The sequence below is a fragment of the Anticarsia gemmatalis genome, chromosome 6 (genome assembly GCF_050436995.1).
Source record: "Anticarsia gemmatalis isolate Benzon Research Colony breed Stoneville strain chromosome 6, ilAntGemm2 primary, whole genome shotgun sequence".
In the NCBI taxonomy this organism is placed as follows: Eukaryota; Metazoa; Arthropoda; class Insecta; order Lepidoptera; family Erebidae; genus Anticarsia; species Anticarsia gemmatalis.
In genome coordinates, this window is record NC_134750.1 from 4,867,492 (window position 1) to 4,886,715 (window position 19,224).

General features: G+C 36.1%; 1 protein-coding gene across 5 annotated transcripts in view; it reads left to right on the top strand.

Annotated features, from left to right (window-relative positions):
* The window catches only part of LOC142973561 (uncharacterized), a 104,255-nt gene that overhangs the window by 50,166 nt on the left and 34,865 nt on the right, over window positions 1-19,224 (top strand). For 4 of the 5 annotated variants that reach the window (XR_012959512.1, XM_076115392.1, XM_076115389.1 and 1 more), the window contains 10 exons: window positions 7,552-7,732; window positions 8,612-8,714; window positions 9,198-9,319; window positions 11,327-11,487; window positions 13,754-13,927; window positions 15,339-15,387; window positions 16,904-17,074; window positions 17,562-17,848; window positions 18,325-18,476; window positions 18,755-18,966. Coding sequence is in view for 4 of the 5 variants with exons in the window: in XM_076115392.1 (XP_075971507.1) it covers window positions 7,552-7,732; window positions 8,612-8,714; window positions 9,198-9,319; window positions 11,327-11,487; window positions 13,754-13,927; window positions 15,339-15,387; window positions 16,904-17,074; window positions 17,562-17,848; window positions 18,325-18,476; window positions 18,755-18,966 (1,612 nt within the window). In the remaining variant the exon portion in view is untranslated. The remainder of the gene's footprint in view (window positions 1-7,551; window positions 7,733-8,611; window positions 8,715-9,197; window positions 9,320-11,326; window positions 11,488-13,753; window positions 13,928-15,338; window positions 15,388-16,903; window positions 17,075-17,561; window positions 17,849-18,324; window positions 18,477-18,754; window positions 18,967-19,224) is intronic. The other variant, XM_076115390.1, reaches the window with a different exon arrangement.

The window sequence follows — 19,224 nt, forward strand, 5'->3', positions numbered from 1 at the left end:
CATTGTAAGAATAATTTATTTAATATTTTTAGAGATTGTTATCTATAGCGCGATTCTCTACAGAAGTTTCTAACGAGTATCGAGAATTTGTCATTTTAAATGTACTGCAAAAATTGTTCCTTCGCCTTCCTCGCTAGAGGCGCCAATTCGGTTTGCATACAACATTTCTCGATAGCTAGCTGGTTGCCGATACTCGATAGAGTCGATAGTAGTAGAGAATCGTGCTGGCGCTGCAGAATACTTCTTCCATTTAATAAAATGTACGTGTATACTGGATTAAAAGTAGAGATTTTCCATCGTCTTATTGAAATACTTGTGCAGTAAATTCACTAATAACCTGTCGTATTATAGCCGAGACAAATAGAGTGTGTTGTTCACAACAAGGCCGCGCACACAGAGTGATCGCAAAGCTATCGATCACGAGCCGTCAATAGCTCTCTCTCGGTGACATTGTTCAAAGACAAGAGCACACTTCACATCATTCATTCTACAAGACTATTGTTAGAGAAGCTTACAAAAACGATAATCCTACTTCTTTTAAGGTCGAAAACAGTCTGAGAGATTACCATAAGAATTTTCTGTGTTACCTTTTTTTCATTTGTAGTGCAATTACTTACGATTCGGTTCCAAGGGAATACGAACAAATTCAATAATTTATCTTTCAGTCAACCTAAATATTGGAATCATCGGCATAGTCTTCAATACCATAATAGAAGACATAAAAGAATAGAATAGAAAAAGAATATTTAAAATTATTTATTTTATGTCATTCTCCGTAGAGCTTTTTTGGCACTTAAAATTTGATTATACTAATACACATATGCCTGTTATTCTCAGATACAATACTAAGAAATAAAATGGTTTTACGTTGTCCCAGAATAATTAGAGAGATGTGTTTGTTTCAACCTTGAACGAATTCTGTACATGGGCTTGCGTTATCTTCACTCATAGATCCTGTATACAGAAAAATATTATAGAGTATTTCTTGTTCATAACGGTGCATGGGATGCGTGCGCGCACGGCGCAGGTTGCGGCGGGCACCGAGTGTCCGTTTGTGGCCGGCTTGTGGTCGTCACTCAATTGCATCCCGAGACTAACTACTACAAGCTACCTACTACCTTATTACCTTTACTTTAATAAAAATGTACGCCTTCTGCGACGTCTGAGCCACTGTCACGTGTGCGGAGTGATCTCGAGTTTCTTGGCATGTTTAATAATATTATACCTACTTAGACCGAATTTTCTCTCTGTGTGCCAACCAACACGCCTTTTTTTCTTTGACGTGGGGATTTTTTATATGCATACACCTACACCCTGGGTGGAGTACATTGTTATGTGGGACTCTCCCGGCACAAGGGCGAGCATACCCACTAAACCACCACGGGTGTCCTCTCCTCCGCTTGGCGCCGTGCAACAACTGCAGCAAGATAACTGCCGAAGCATGCACCGCAAGTCGCACGCCTCGCGGTTGCCCCAATTTAGGGGTTACTTATCACGTTTATCCATAATTGTTTATACATAAAGTTATCCACATGCCACACGAGCTGGACACCCGACGACCTCCACTAACCAACACGCCTAGATTTTGACTTTTAGAAACCTACTGCAACAAATTTTTTAATATCAGCGATCTTAATGTAGCCGATTTCCATATCTAGAAAAGGTTTTCAAATACAAACTTTCTCCAAACCCATTTGAGGAGTTTGAGAAACATAAAACCATTAAAACATGTGGGTGCTGTACTACAATAGGTAGTTTCGTAGTTCCGAATAAAGTATCTATTGTTGATATTCTAGAAGCAACTTTCGCTGTTTACATTGTTCGTTTTTATGCGAAAGGGCTGACAAATTAAATGATCTCGATCTGAGCGCGGCACGTCATACAAATCGTATTTGAAAAGCTATTGTATGAGCCTCGAAGTGTAATGGCAGCAATCTATCGCAGCTGATATTATTCAAGTGTACTTTTACTGCTCCGTTTTGTGAGATACGGCTCCATTGTACGCGGGAATTCAATGCGATACATACTGAATCTCATTGCATCCACTTGTTCACATCGATTTTGTTTGTATACAAAAGGTGGGAAAGTTTTTAATAGATTTTCTAAATAGATAGATGTTTATCAATGCGTAATTACATTCGGAACGTTTATGAGAAACGCTGTCTTATTCAAATGTAGTTGGGAATGAGATGCGTAATATTCTTTGTAATTAAAATTGATTGCGTTGTATAGCAATCTATTACAGTATTAAAGGTGTACATTATTGCATTTGAAGTTAATCGTCAACATCATTCTCAGCGCAAGCTGTTTCAATCGTAAATGTTCAAACACGGCCAATTACTATCTAACCAACGTTTTATATATTTTCTAATATAATTTTTGTCTTCGCTGCGATACTGGTTTATCAAGTTCGTAATAACAAATGCTTCTTTATAAAATAATAATGTTAGAGTTGCCATGAAAGAAAGATTAGGTATATATCCTTTTTTTCATAATTTAGTTATTGAATAGTTCTTACATAACACGTTAAGGGCACTAATCTGTCTTCCATTCATCGTAGCAGAAGAGAAATTCAGTCAGCATATAATTAAAATCGCTTATAAATTTAGCCACATTAAATAATTAAATCAGTAATGAAGTCCATTTCAATATTGATTTAATAAAGCACTATCTTATTAAATAATTATCACACTGGCCTCTCCTCGCGACATCTTCCGCATCAAAAGAGTACTCGTAAAAAATTTGCTATCAAAACGTAGCTTTCATTCTATTCAGTACTAGCTGACCCGCGCAACTTCGCTTTCGTCACATGAGAGAAAATGGGTTAAAATTTTCCCCGTTTTTGTAATATTTTGTACTGGTACTCAGCTCCTACTGGTCGTAGCGTGATTATATATAGCCTATAGCCTTCCTCGATAAATGGGCTATTTAACACTGAAATAATTTTTCAAATCGGACCAGTAGTTCCTGAGAATACGCTTTCAAACAAACAAACAAACAAACAATCCAACAAACTCTTCAGCTTTATAATATTAGTATAGATATAAAAAAATATTGTATGTAACCAGTCATCGCCATATTTTAGAACATACGCAAGTAATCTTCGATCAGTATGCAAAATAGAGTTGTTACAACAGCCCTATGTGGTACCGTGGTACAAACATTACCATTGATTTGTAATCTACTGGCTCTATATCCTACTTGTTTGTATGTGTTTGTATGGGAACCGTAATGATACATCATGATTTGTTCTGACATATGCCGAAACGCTATCAGCATGCGTTTGTTACAACTGGTTTGAGTGTGAAGTCTACGCTATCGGGTTCATTAGAACAATAATATAATAAATATCATTGGACAAAACACACGGTCATTTGATTCCAAACTAAGAAGAGCTTAAACTATGGTAACCATATAAACATACCTACTTATATACTTCTAAATTCATACTTATATAGATAAGTGTACAACCAGGTTCAACAATATGTGTATAAGTATAAAACTTATCTTGAACAGCTGAATGCATTTACTTATACTGTAGGTATGTTTTGAGACTAAAATGAAATTGTAAAGTTAAATAAAAGTTTGCCTGTGATTATTTTAAAGTTGACAAACGTTTGCTTGATCCTAGATTCTACAATCAATTGTTCCTAACGACAGGAAAGACAAGTCAATTAAAATGTACTCAACCATAAACCCATACCTCGGTTTTACTCGATATGGTTACCATACCATTAAGTTAAATTGAATCCGGGATGATGTCAGTCAACCGGTTATCACGACTCGGACGCACGTAGCAATCAAATTCGGGAATTGGTATAAAAAATAAAATTGATCCTCGTCTTTGTAACTACACAAAGAAAATCCAATAAAAAGATTTTTATTACTAAAAGATTAAAAAGCAGCTCTGTGAATAGAATATAATATAGTGCGGCCATTTGTGAAATTTTGAATTTACGAGGATAACGGAATCAGCAGGATCGTGACTCAAACTAAAAAACTTTTGTAACTAATCCGTGAGTTATCGAATAATTAAGATGCGAATCACATAAAAAATGTGCGAAGTGAATAATAAAAAGCTTTTTAAATCTCCGAGACTTATTCCGAATCGTTTCGCTATGTTTTTTCGATGATAATAAACTGCAGGTTTTTGCGCTGTTTGACAAAATTACATTCTAAACGGAACCTGCTGGGTTAGGCGGACTAGTATGTAAAGTAAATCAGAAGTAGGCGGTCAGGTCAACTCTTAGCTGTATCAAAAGAATATAGTTCAACAAGTTAGTAGAGAGCCTCGTCTGGAAGTTTTACTACTGTCGCGGGTATATACAATTCAGAATTTAGAACATCATCAACAACATACAGCTATTTTAGTTTAAATATACACGCAATAAATTAGAATCTAGATAAATTTTACATACCAAGGCTCTCTAGCATGACTGCAACTATAGAACGGAAGCGAGATACCAAAAATGTCCTGATGTCGTCACCCAAGGCACGTCAAAGCACCTCAAGGCTATGTGGCTATCATAAACATAGTACATTGCACAACCAACATATTGTTTAGTACGTTCAATACAATGTTTTGACCTATCAAAATTATGCAGCTTTTCAATCTGTCTTTCGAAATACTGTAGCTCGATTCTCTACTACTATCGACTACCTACCACCGAACTGTCATCGAGAAATTTTGTATGAAAATCTGATCAGCGCCTCTGAAGGGTGTCGTAGGGAACATTTTGGCAGTACATTCTAAATGTCAAATGTCGATAGCTAGCCGGTTGTCGGTAGTCGATAGTGGTAGAGAATCGAGGTACTGATGTCCGAAATGTTGAAACTGTTCAAATGTTTTCTTTTCTGATCGTTTAATGCTTCTAGCTGGTTAGTGTCAATTGGTGGGTTTCGAAGTTTTACTATCTGACAGGGTTATGTGACTTTTGATATATAATCTCTTTGTATAAAAAATACTCTTTAGTTTAAATAATATTATTGCAGTTACAGAGAAGACTCTACTTGGTACAACGACTAAAATTTATTTTATTAATTAGGATTGAGATATATTTAAATGCTTTTATATAATGTAAAATATTAAGTAAATAAGTTGCGGATATGGGATTTAAGGATTTTATAGTCAAATATATTTCATAATCGATTTAATTTTTATAGTATTATAATGAGATTAACAATATTTTTATTTTGTAGATTTTAATTTAAGGTCAAAATTATTCGTGACAAAGTTATTAATAGTGTAGTTAGTTTTCTATATCTTTACAAGCAATCTAATCGACTAGTACAAAAGGTGACGGTTTAACCTTGTCACATAATAGTGGTTATACCTAAAACATCGACGACTATTCTATGCTATTATAATTTATACATATTATATTATTATTAACTAGCGGCCCGCCCCAGTTTCGCTCGGTTTAAACAGTTTACAAAAAAGCCTTTACAATTTTTACACATAACCTTTCTATGGTATTACTCTATCTAATAAAAAAACCGCATCAAAATCCGTTGTGTAGTTTTAAAGATCTAAGCATGCATACTTACATAGGGACAGACGCGGAAAGCGTCTTTTTATGTTGTAGTGATAAATACATGTATTCATTTTAATTTAATTGAAAATTCAATCAGATAGGTGACTTATAAATTATTATACCGTAATTAACCTTTATAGATAGTGCACGCAAACTGTATATTATTATTCACTAGCTGCCGCCCGCGACTTCGTCCGCGTGAAAAGATTTTCCGTGGTAAAAAATGTCCTATGTGTTAGATTATGTTATGAACTATCTGTGTATTTAATTATATAAATTCAATTAAATTAAATTAATAATATTAGGACTTGCAAGGTACGTAAAGCGAAATGAGGGAATACTTAGTTGTAAAATCGTGGAAAGGAAAGTTTTGATTAATGATTGAATCGTAATCAAGCTTTAGTACTCTTGCCAATTGCTAAAAACAATTAATGATAGTTTAAAAAGATACGTCATCCAATACATTGATTAAAATTCAATTTTGATGGACTCATCTCTATTTGGTTTGAAAGAGTGGATAGCTAAAAAATGCTACGCTTCTGACACTTCTGACGTAGAAAACACTGATTTTTCTTATTCTTATACAGTTGAGTAGGCTTATTACAACGGAAGAATATTCTTCTCTGTTATCGTAATACGCAGTTTTCCAGTTAAGTTACTTAAGTACTATGCTAATTTTAAGATGCTATTAATTTTCTTTCTTTAGGAAATTAAAATGAAAATTAAAAAAGCCGCAACGCTGCTTTAATTCCACATTCAGTAAGATTTTTAAAAATAATAAGGGGCGTTTCATTACGAATGTCGTCTTTCTTGTTCGCTCTTATTCTAATTGCTTTAGGTCAAGGTGAAGCGCTTTAGTTCTTTAGTTAATTGGCACACAAATTGAAAAAGTCGTTCCTCTTTTAATTGCATTTAACTAGAATAGTTTTCAGTCTATGCCAATGTTTAACTATAACGAACCAATAATTACACTGCTTACAAACATAGAAGTAAAACGTAGAAGAACTAAAATTTAAGTTTCCATAGTTATAGCAGTTATAATCATACTAAGATACATCCTGAAAAACTTTTACAGATCTGGCTGACAGCTATGAATCCTTTCTGTGATTAAAATATTTCGCCTGTGAGTGTGGCAAGCTAAAAAACATCCTTAGCTTTTATTACGGACGATACATACGATATTATAGTGGAACTTTGCATTTGAGCAGTGTTTCGTGCAAGGACTTAGACTAGCTACAGTTGATTTAACACAAAATTCTTAGTAGAGACTGTAGAGAGCCTTCTATTCTATGCAAGGTTTTGTTGGCCTGGCGCAGGTGTAAAATTTAACAATTAAGGATCTGTTAGATACAAATATTAAGCAAATACACAAAAATATTCATTTTATTCTGGAAAACTGTTCGTTTCGCTCTTACTAAATTGTCGGCTTATAGTTTGTGTGTACCCAAAGTTTTGTCTTTTAAGTACAAGCTATAATCATCTCTTCAAAGTTGAATATCTCTCTAACCGTTTAACAGTAAGGCTCTAAATGTCTAAGCGTTCTCAGTAAAATCGCAAATAAGCATTGCATGACAGGACACGCTAAGTTAAACACCCAAGACGAGACCCGACCGTAGCAAAGTCACCGTGGATTTAAATTTAATAAATAAAAACGCATCAAATCTTAATTCTGTACGCGATTTGCACGTGAAGTTACAACTGTTTATTTGTTTCGCTAAAAAAAGACATTTCGATAGTACAAGTTTGTAGGGACTTTGGCAGTATTATACATAATTTGTACATGTTGTAAGTCTCCGCAAATTAACCACAATATAGATTATTTCTTATCGGCAGGATTAGACGATGTTCTTCGTAACTTTCTCTTCTCGATAGCATCTTATGATACACATTGATCATTATGCCAGCTATGAGTCCTCCCTAAAAATCCTTTTCAGCATTATTATTCTTTTAAGGATGTTTTTTAAAACCTATCAAAAATAATTGCTTAAAAATCATATTCTCATTTCTTTGTTCGCAGGGTCACTCTGAGTCGAAAGGAGCTAAGAAGAGGGAGAAGAGCGCGGGAGGGAATGGTAACGGCAAGCCAAGTCGGGGGGTGGCCACATCGTTTGGCTTCCGACGACGCCCGGCCTCCACGTCTCGGGCTGATGACAACTCGCGTAGAAAGCAGAAGGCACATGACAAGAATGGAAACGGAGGTACGAACTTATTACCCCTCCTTTCGTTCTCTAGACTTTTAACCGTTGTAGAGGTGAACTGTCAAGAAAGATGCCTTTAGGAATTGTAGAGAGATTTTTTCTTCACTCAATGGTAATTTTATAGCCGGGCCTATAGCAGCCTATATAAAGGTTTTTTAAAGGGTATGAATAAGTACATGTATGGTGTATGATATTTGGATTCGTTTACTTAAAAACTAAGAGGGAAAAATTGTTTGTGGTTCTACCTTATTGAAAATTGCTTACTAATTTACTAGTGAATTATTAATCCACAATTTTGTCCTGATATTTACTAATACCAAGTAGTTGTACCACTTTATGTAATTAAAGTAAGCAAATTAAAGTTTAAACCAGTTCGTACTAGGAACTAAAGTTTTAAGGCAAAACTTTACGAATCGCTTTTACAATGTTTTACTTCGCAATTGCTAATTCAAAGGAATCCAAGTAATATAAGTCACGTAAATTGTAGGTAACTTAAGGTGAGCTTTAAGGCTTTTATTTAAACTTGGAAGCTCCGAGACTAATTGGATTAAGTTAAGTCACAGAATAAAATGGGTACGTTAGTCCGACCTCTACGCTTAAGTAGCCAGGTATCAAGTAGCTTGGTGTGTAGTAAATTGGAAGCTTCTAATTAGTACTACTAAAGTTTTATTTAGTGCCCTGAACACTGAAATAAACAAGTTTTTATAAACATCAATAACAAAATCAACGGTCAACTTAATCACTGTAATTTAAAGTCCATAAAACGAAAGTTGTAACACCATATATGCACTTATGGTGAGACAAGCATGACGTAAGAGCGAGTAAATACTTTCGTAACAGGTGTACTGTCCATATTAAACGATCGACATTTTACTACAGGTTCTTCAGAGGATTTGCGCCCTGAGGAGGTGTTATCGGGCCGGTCCACCCCACTCGCCAGGCCGCGTAAGGAAACCGCCGGACAACCGCTACGCACTAACAGGTACCTTTCATGTCACTTTTACTAATCGAAAGTAAATGATAAGGAAATGTCATAATAAAAACAATAACATTTTTAAAATAGAAAGTAATCCTGTATCTTATTAGTTCATACAAATCAGTTTCGAATTGAAACGCCTAGTATGTACGACTAGCGATTTGTTGCTCTAAATTTTGTGTAGGCGTTTCAAAACAAGTTTATATTCAGGTCGCGACATTGATTGTCTGCATTAGACTATAAAAAGATACAATAATTACGCATGCAACAGCTGTTATCTTATAAATATCGGAATAAATGAATTAAAGAATGAATTATTATATTAATTTGGCATGCATTTGGTATGTTAACATTAATGTTTTGATTAGGACTGGACAAACTTGCAGATACTAATTAAGGGGACGCCTAAAAGAGTTTCTAACAGAGGAATCTTGAAATAACTTTAAATATTTCTATACTACTATATATAAGTATTATCTCATTCGGTAGGTTCGGTTTCAGGCAACCGCATGCGAAGACGGCGAAGGTTGCGGACGTGAGCGTGGCTGCGGAGCCGGCCTTCGGCGCCACGCATAAGGATAAGGAGACCGCCATCAATAACAATGCTTTAGGTATGTACTACGTCCGTTTAGTGATATATTTAGTGTAGAATAAGTAGATAATAGACAACTGAAAGTGAGTCTGGTCAACATGTGTAATAGTGGAAATAGTATGAATGGTAAAGGCATGAATATATGCCCACTATGTACGTCTTTTCTGGGTAAAAAGTGGGCACACCTAAAAAAATAGAAAATATAACTTTAGAACATGGGACAATATGACTGATTTGGGGGCTGTCCTTGCAAAATAGGGATGGGTAGCACTTCTACCAATAAACTTGTGAACCTTAACTTACGTGGCATTCTATAATAGAATGATTAGTAGGACCGTGATTGGAGTCATGAACGACGATTCTTGATAGATCCAATGTCTTTTAAGGTGCTAGTCAGACGCATTTCCTTATAAAAGCAGTTATTGAGGATAAAGAAATAAACATTCCATCGATAAACAGCACTATAAAAACACTGTTAACATGTTAGAGAAAGCATCATAATATACTTATATATAAGTAATTTAATAGATGTAATAAATTGTAACAGCCTAGATTTCTACGCACATTAGACGTGGGTGGATCGTTTAGCTGAAACTATTATGGTCTCATCATCTTTTATTTCATTCTAGCTGTCTAGTGTCTATATAAACAATTTCCATATAAATATAAAGTGGTTGTTTTATTTAATAAGTATTTATATTTCGACAGTTTCTATTATCTACTAACTTACTTACACACACCATTCATATTCACAAACTTTTTCATTTATAATATTAATTAGGATGTAATATTTAACCTGAGTAGGTAATAACAATCGCCGCTTTCTTCGCGTAAAGACTAAATACACTACTCACAATCTTTTAAGACTAAAGGGTCTTTTCACAGCTTTTAAGTGTCAGGTAAACTGTCCGTTTGATAAAATGACGGCAGGTGTTTGAAAATAACTGTATTAATTCCATGTTATAAGCTATCCGATATTTATCTAGAAGAGGTTAAACTAGCCCTAGGTGTACTTGGACTCATGGCCTATTCTTTCATCGTCATTACTAAAGTATTATTGGTGACCCATCTTAGTAAATACCGTCATTCTGATAGATATAAATTTTCATTGTAGGAAAGTAGACTCTATTAGCTATTGTAATGTATATTAACTAGCTATTTCTTATAAGTTTAGAAAGTTTTAAAGCGATGCGATTCTTATGTGTGACAATATCATTCTACAACCAGTATAGCGATTTTTTAAAAATAAAAACGATTCGATAAAATAATTTCTACAGCATCTGCTAGAGGCGCTGATTAGATTTTCATACAAAATTTGTCAAGAACTAGCCGGCCGTCGATATCGATAGAAGAGAATCGCGCTACAATGGCCTTACTCACTATCGGTCGCTTTATAAAAACTTATCCGTTTAAAGAAACCCGATCAGGAACTATCGGGTTATTTGTAAGTGTATCCAAGTATATCTAATACTTATTACACTCGATTAAAGCAAGTGACGTAGGTATTCGTAATCGGATTAAAGCAAGCGCTCGGTTTGAACGACCGCTACCAACAAATGGCGTCCGTTCCGTTTCGGTGAAAACATTATTGTCTATACGTGTAATTGTCTGCTAACATTTAATTAAGCATGAATACGTGTATTGCTGTTGTATTCAATTGGTTTATTAGTCCATTTAATTCTGATGAAGCAATTATGTTGTTATTTACTACTATGAAGAGTCAAATAAATCATTGACAGACATACAGCCTTTATTTCTTAAGACAATTAAGTTGCCCCCAATTTTAGTCTAAGGAGGTAGGTACCTACCTAGTAATTAACAGATTCTAATTCCCAATCGGTCCTGCATCTAGCTTCCAAAACACGACTAAATCCCCGATGCTATAGTAGGTTGTCTGGTCTCTCAAAGAAGGCATAACTTCCACGAGGATATAAAGTTAACTAATTGGCATCGTCTCCATTCTTCTTAATTAACCACGCGCGTCTCTGTCTAACAAACGTAGTACATCATTGTCCATCTCTTTCAGATAAGAAAACGACAAGTCCTGGTTACAACCAGCTGCCACTGCTGTCGACGCAGGTCTCGTCGACAGGGGTCACCACCATCGTGGGTGCGGCCGGCGTGCCCAAGACCGTCACCAAACAAACTGTTATATTGACCTATCAGCCGCAACAGTTCCCTTCACAGGTGAGATAATACTGTAGCTCGATTCTCTACTACTATCGATGACCGACAACCAACCTGTCATCTAGAAATTTTGTATGAAAATCTGGGGGGCTATCACGTCTCTCAGTTGTTAAACATTTGACAGCCACTATGCTGTACATTGTTTTCTCTCTTAGAATATAGCGATTAACACGTTACATCAAAGCAGCATTGTATTGTATAGTGACCATCAATTTGACGTACACTAGCTGTCAACTAAGATAGTGATAAGCCCGCTGATCAGCGCCTCTGACGGGTGTAGTAGAAAATATTTTGGCAGTAATTTTAAATGTCAAAATTTCGATACTTGACAGTCCCGAATGTACATAATCGCACTACTTATGAATTACTAGATTTTAATGCGATTTTGATTTGTTCTAGGTATTTTAATCTAGGACTCTTTGTAGATTTCGTGACAAAGCTACGTTACTGTATGTAAAGTAATGTTGTTAGTAGATATCGGTGTGTTGTTCCAAAGATAGAATCTAAGATTTTATTTATATTATATCTAGCTTTATCCTAGAAAGGCCTTGTCTCAGAAACTACTGTTATTTAAACGGTAGTCCTTCTCATACGTTATCTTCGGTTTTAATCTGGATTTCTATTTATTACACAAAGTTCTGCATACAAATAAAAATGAAAAATCTTAAAAATACAGTATTATTACAGTTATTTCTGTGATAGTACTATACCTACTACTATCACAGAAATAACTTCAAATAACGCCCTTCTTATAACTATACTATAAAAGATAGCATACTAAAGTTATAAATCTAAGATCTCGGTTACTCTTACTAACCTCCACATGGGATCAAGCCCTTAGCGTTCTATGCTTTTCTAAGCAATAAACTAAGTTGCTTCGTGTTCTCGATTAGAAATCCAATCTAATAGAGTAGGCTATTGATCCCTCAGGCGAAACCATCCACCTATGTATTTACTAGCTAGTGAGCGCTTGATAAGAGCTCTCTAAAGCGTACGTTGAAACAGTTTATAAGCTTTCCAGTGGACAATCGTAATTACTTACTAAGGGACGGTTCACATCTGACGAAAGACGCGGCGGGCGTAGCCTAAATAGTATGGGATTCGCAAAGACGCATCATCGGTTGAGTATGAACGGTCAAGTTTTATTCTATACATTTGTCTGTTCTGGCGTTACGCGACCGATAATAGGCGACGCATGTTCCGTCAGATATGAACCTTCCCTAAGTGTAGCTATCAGAGGAAAGTCCAATAGAGAACACTTTTCCTGAGTTTTACTTTATTGCTTTTGCCGTTATTATCTTTGAGTGAAAGTGTTATTGTTGTTATACCTACGTAACATCACATTCAGCAACAATTTTAAACAGTTTTCTTCAAACGCCTATAACCTACATACAGGTAAAAGGAAGTATAAGGAAAGCCTAATAAATAAGTATAAGAAAGTATTAGGAAATAATAAGGGAGGCTTTAGACCCTCCCTTATTCCAACAAGACACGTTTGCAGTGGGTTATTAATCGTTAAAATATTTTATTTTATTCTAGGGAAAACAGAAAGTATTTCTTCCTTATACCTAATAAGTAAATATTGATGATGGAATTTGTTTATTTAAACACGTAAAGGTATAGTCTAAAACCAAGTGGACTAGTGGTTTACCCTTGAACCGCTGAATATGTGCGTATAATTAAATTTTACGCTACACAAATAATAAAGTGACTTGTGTAATAATTTCCAAACTGAATATTTCATACAATGTTACAATAAATTGTACGAAGCAGTTCTAGATAGTATATCACAATGCTCTGTAATAAATACTACTAAATGACTCTTTGTTAGTAGCTACTTACGCAAAATCCTTGAATTACTTATAAGATATACAATAAACGCCTCTGAAGAATATCCTTCAGTGTTTTGTTTATAGTTTAGGAGTGCTACTAACATACTTTTGTTGTGTCTTCTTTGGTAGAGCTGAAAGGGCCCTTGGCTTCAACAAAAACTTACGTTCGCCAATTTACCTTAAAATTAAAATAAAAGTCAATTTTATTTTATATCATACTTAAATAAGCGAAAAGACATGCTTGTAACAGACTAAGTCAACAACAGCCGCGCTGATCGGTCTCTGAGATTAAGCTACGCTTGCCGTGGTTGTGCTGGGTGACCATCTCATACATATCCAGTTCGTGTTTTGGAAGGCGCGTTAAATGGTGGGGCCCGGCTGTGATTTTCAAAAATGATTGATGTTATTCTAACTCGTTCGTCATCTATCTTCAGGATGGTCGTCCAAAGACTGCTCGGACAGATCCGGCGCCCGCTCGGGCTGCTTCAGCCACGCGGGTGCAGCCGGACCCTCAGCGTCCGCCAGGGAAGTACACCTTCCAGACCACGCAACTGCCCCGGCCGCAGTACCCCGCAGTCAAAAACATTGACGCTAAGACCACCAAACAGGTACGATACTTTGACAAAGTAAGAAATACTGCTGTGAACCTTGGTTTGCTCAAATTCTATAAAACTCTTCAAAGGGAACCACGTTTACTCAAAAGATAGAACTACAATTTTTTTTGTTATTAAGATTCGTGCCGAGCGTATGTTCTGTAACCCTTTACTTCTCCGGTATGATTGCCGCTGATAGTAAACAATATTAAATAGTTTTCTTTTACTTCAAAAATAATTACGGAAGAAACGAACATAAATCCTACCATAACGAGGTTTGCTACACACATTAATAACTAAGCGGACATTTTAGAATCAAAATAACGCCGAAATAATATCAATGACGACATTTCCCTCATTTAACATTTTAATGGTTGTAAAGTATTTCATGAATTACATAACAGTTTTGAACAAGCGATAATTAACTTTAATTGTTAGTGCGGAAGGAGCATTTTCCTTCGATGTTAGAAGTGGGTCACAAGTTGTCTATTTCAGCCTTGTCGTGTCGGATGCCGGTCGTCGTATGCTCAAAATATCACCGTTGCACTGTGCATCCACCGTTAAGACATACACGAGATTAGCGAACCGTAGATCGCTGTTTAAAAAAATATTTAATCTTTTTAAACTTTCGCAAAACGAACTCTAATTTTAAGTGATGCATTTAGCTCATAATTATCAGCGATTTATAGTTTTCTTTATAGTAAAGTAATAAATATTTTTAGCGAAAGTAATTAAGATGAATAAAAATAAAAGACGGTCATAAAATAACTTTACTATCTCAAGCATATACAAACAGGCCAATGAGAAATCAAATACATATAAACCTCTAAACAGTGTAGCAATTTTCTTTGATTTTGCCCATTGAAGCCACTTTAAAAACAAATGTTACTTTGCATCTTCGTAATATTTACACATAATAATTTTACACAAATATTTTAACCACAAAAAATTTACCGACAAAAGATCTACATTACTTGCATAACTGAAAAAGTTAACACATACCTGTGCATACATACATAAGTGTATTTTGCAATAACGCGTTTGAAAACCAAATTAATTATACGAACATTTTCCCCTCGTTCTGGACCGTGACAAGACGTGTATTTGGCAGTTTTATTCTTCATAATAAAAGTAAGAATTAAATAAGTATGTATATTCATCATCACATCGCGATGAAAGCGAAGATACGTCTTTAGAATTATTTTGTTGTTTTAATACCTTGTGCACGGACTCGTGTTTATTTTTAAAGTGTTCTAAGTTCGTTGGGATACAGGTCATTTCGACATCTGTTGGTGTAACATAGGGATCGGTTATTCACAGTAATGCACTTGTGATAGGCAGACATGGTCAATAATTTTGTTTGTGTGTTTGTTGTGAAAGTGTAGTGAAAGTTGTAGTGATGTCTAAGTCTGTATTTTGTCTCCAGGTGGTGAACAACACTAGGAAGTCGGGCGTAACCGATGGATGGAGGGAGGGTAAGGACTATTTATTGTTATTTATACCTGGATATTTTGTTTAGAAACCAGTGCAATCAAATCGTTTCGAGTCATTGATATCACAAATTCTAACTTTGGATTGAAAACCTACGCTGCATAAAGGTTTTGTGACGACTTTTTTTAAATGCAATATTAGGAAACCCAATAAGATTTTCTAGATTTATTTTTCTTTTTTTTTCTTTTATTTGATAAAAAAGGTTGATGAGACTACAATAGTCTTACTAACATAATTATTCGTACAAAGAAGTTTAACAATTGTTAACTTTTATACTTTACTGTCTAGCCATCGCCATGGGACTAAATATTCACACCAGCTCACAATAAATATATAAAATACCTTGCCATATGAAATCATGTGCTTAATATTATTTATTTCAATCGTTAAGTTACAACGTAATTGTATAGTGCATGATTCACAATCAATTGTTTAATAAAACTACCTTGATCTACTATATCAAACAAGAACAGTTTTGATTTCGGAGTTTTAACAAACGGACGTCAATTAAAAAGATTTATATATTAGTAGCGGCCGCCCGCGACTTCGTCTGCGTGGAATTTAATTTTCCCGTTGTTACATCATTATTTTGTGCTGATCTTTCATTAAAAAGTTTTACCCCCTTTCCGCGAAATTTCCGAGATTTCTCTCTTAGTGCTCCTCTACACCTTCTAAGATATTTTCGTAAGACATTTCAACTTTTTACGCTCAGAAGTTTCGGCTGTGTGTTGTAGATCAATCAGTCAGTCAATCACTCGGTAACGGAAGAGTTTAATAATATACATATAGATTATTATTACTATTATACTAGGAGAGACTGACTCACTGATTGACTTATTATATCGTCCAGACGAAACACATTCTGTGAAAGTAAGTCTTCAATAAATTACAAGTATATTTTTCAGTATTAAAAGTATTTTAATCCGACAAAGTAAAAGAGATTCTTGCACGCACGGTTTATCTACATTAAATAAGTAATTCTATGCATTTCAAAAAAGAGTAGCTGTATCAAAGAGGCCAGGCCACAATCAGCTGCATAAGCTAGCACTGATGTTCTAAAGCCGGATCTTGTTTACCTCAGCCACCTTGCATACTAATACAACGCTCTTTACTTAGTTTTTGACTCTAACTTCAGTCCACGTTAAAAGATTTCCGGCTTAAAAAGTATGTGTAAGTCAAATTTATAAACTATCAGGGTACTATTTATTTTTCGATTGGAAGTACCGCGTCTTTGCCACCTTATAGTGACCGTGGAAGGAACACTGTCAGGTTTTTAGTCGGTATGCCCAAGTATAAAGAATGTATAGCTGGCGGGAGAGCCCGACAGACCCCCTTTCATCCCTGAAGCGGGACATGCAGTAATGCATTTTCCTGGCGCAAAAAAAGGGTACTAAATTTCAACAAAGAAGAAAGTGTAACAAATTAATTAGTAGGATGTCTTAAAATTCTTTTCTACAAATCGAACAGCTCTAAATATCTCATTGTTGTTTTGTTTGGCAGGTGCAGCATCAGCAGTGTCGACTGACTCGGGGGTGTGGACGGGCGGGGAGGGGACGGCTGGTGAGGGCTCGCCTCGCATGCGCCGACGCCCGCGCAACTTGGAGATGGTCATGCGAAACGCACATTGCTTCCATCTAAGAGAGCTGCAAGTTGCTGATTTAGATATTATGGGTATGTAGGAAATTTATCCAAATTCAAAAAACTTTATAGCAAAATCAGTGATAATATTATATTAAGCTAGTTTCGATACACAACTTCGTCGGTGTGAAAAAAAGTCCCGTGTTAAATATAAGCCTTTGTCTTAATCCAAGTTATAAACCTGTGTAATTAATTTCATTAAAATCCGTTTAGTAGTTTTGTCCCTGAAAGAATAACAAACATCCTCACAAACTTTCACATTAATAATATTAGTAGCATTTGGTCTTAAAGGTAAGTATGAAATACTTTATTGATAGCGCCTACATACTAACGCATAGCAATTAAAAGCACACTGATACATGAAGACCAAAAAACACCTTGCTCACACACGTCAATGATCATCATCGTGTAATTAATTCAAATCGTATAGTATAACACTTTAATACATAATACATTAATCACAACGAACAAGTTTTAGTTACATACGTACAAAAAATTAATTTCTTGTTATTATTTCCAGACGACGCTGTAGTGACTGGTCACGCAGTGATTCCTCTACCAAAGCTACCGAGTTCCTTCGACGACGAGTTGACCCCGGAGTACGAGGTCACTCCGGCACCCACCTACAAACCGCCATCTCCCATCCTGCCCAAACCTTCCCCAGTGACTGAGTCCCAACGACAGAGCTCTCCCATGTCTACTCTTGAGAGATACAGGAATAGAAACCGACCCACCTTGATACAGACCAACTTGGATGAGGAGAAGTTTGTACTGGATAGGGCGCAACCAGAAAAACTCAATAAACAGGTAAGAATTGAAAATATTTACGACGAATTGCTATTGACGGGTCATTTTATCAGGGAATTATTTTAAGCAGTTCAGAGTTTAGTATACTTAGTATCGGTTACGCATGGCTGTAAAAAAGATTGGAGGGATTGTAAGGATCAGACACAGCTTTGTGCTTCAGAAAGAATCAATAGATTTATTATTAAAAACCGTCTCCCTTTGGACTAATTATAAATAGATGCTTTAATTTCACTGAACTGATGTAGGGGCTTAATACATACATAATACTACACCTGTTATACCGAAAGGTGCGGGCATAGATGGGGGAGCCGTTTTCTTATTTACCGGGCACTTAACCAAACTCAGGCTACTATAGAGACTTCACCCGACCGGGGTATTGAACCGCCATTATCAGCCGTCTGATACCTATATTACCAACTCGCGCCATAGAGGTAGTAGGGGCTTACTTTTAATAGAAAATTCATAATAACTTGTAGAATTCGTTCGTGAAGTCATCGAGCGGCGTGGTGTCGCCCACAACAGTGAACTCGAGCAAGGAGTCCAGTCCGTCCTGCAAGAGTGAAGAGAGCCACTTCGGTAACAGCAGCGCTTGGCAGAGCCACGCCGCGGGCGAAGCCATGGCTACTCGGTATGTTGCTATACAACTATACTCCTAAGTAGAATGTATCAGTCAATAATATTATATCGGCCTAGCCTTTCTTCCAACTGTATTGGAGTCGGCTTCCAATCCCACCGGATGCAGATACCAGTATTTTATTTGGAGCGACTGCCTATCAAACCAAAAACTCATAAGTTATCGAACGATAGCAGTAATTTCGTAAATCATTGATATTTTACTTACTAAGTGCAATAGTATTATTGACCTGTGTGTAATTCCAACAATAATCTCGAACTTTTTCTCCCTAGGTCACAAGACGACGTCTCATTAGCACTAAGCGTGTCCAGCTGCGAGGATGACAAGTCCAAACTGGTGGAGAACAAAGAACCGCCAAAGGTCATTGAACCCGAGATACCGAAGAAGACTATTGTGATCATGGATGAACCACCGGTACCACACCCGCTGCTCATGAAGTCGCTCACGTTGAGTCAACATGACAGCTTGAGGGGGACTATGATGGGTAAGATTCATTAAAATTTTAGTCTACATAAAAAAAGGAAGCAGTTTTTTTAAGACGATTCCCGCGTTAAGAATTTCTCTTATGTCGCGACTCGCGGCCCGCGGGAAATTAGCAAACATACATACAACGCAATCAAAGAACACTCAGAAACGAAACAACTATTCGTGGATCGCACAAATAATTGTCCCGTGTGGGAATCGATCCCACGACCTCCCGTCGCAATGGTAGCGGCGCGGCGTGGCGACGTAAACCACTGTG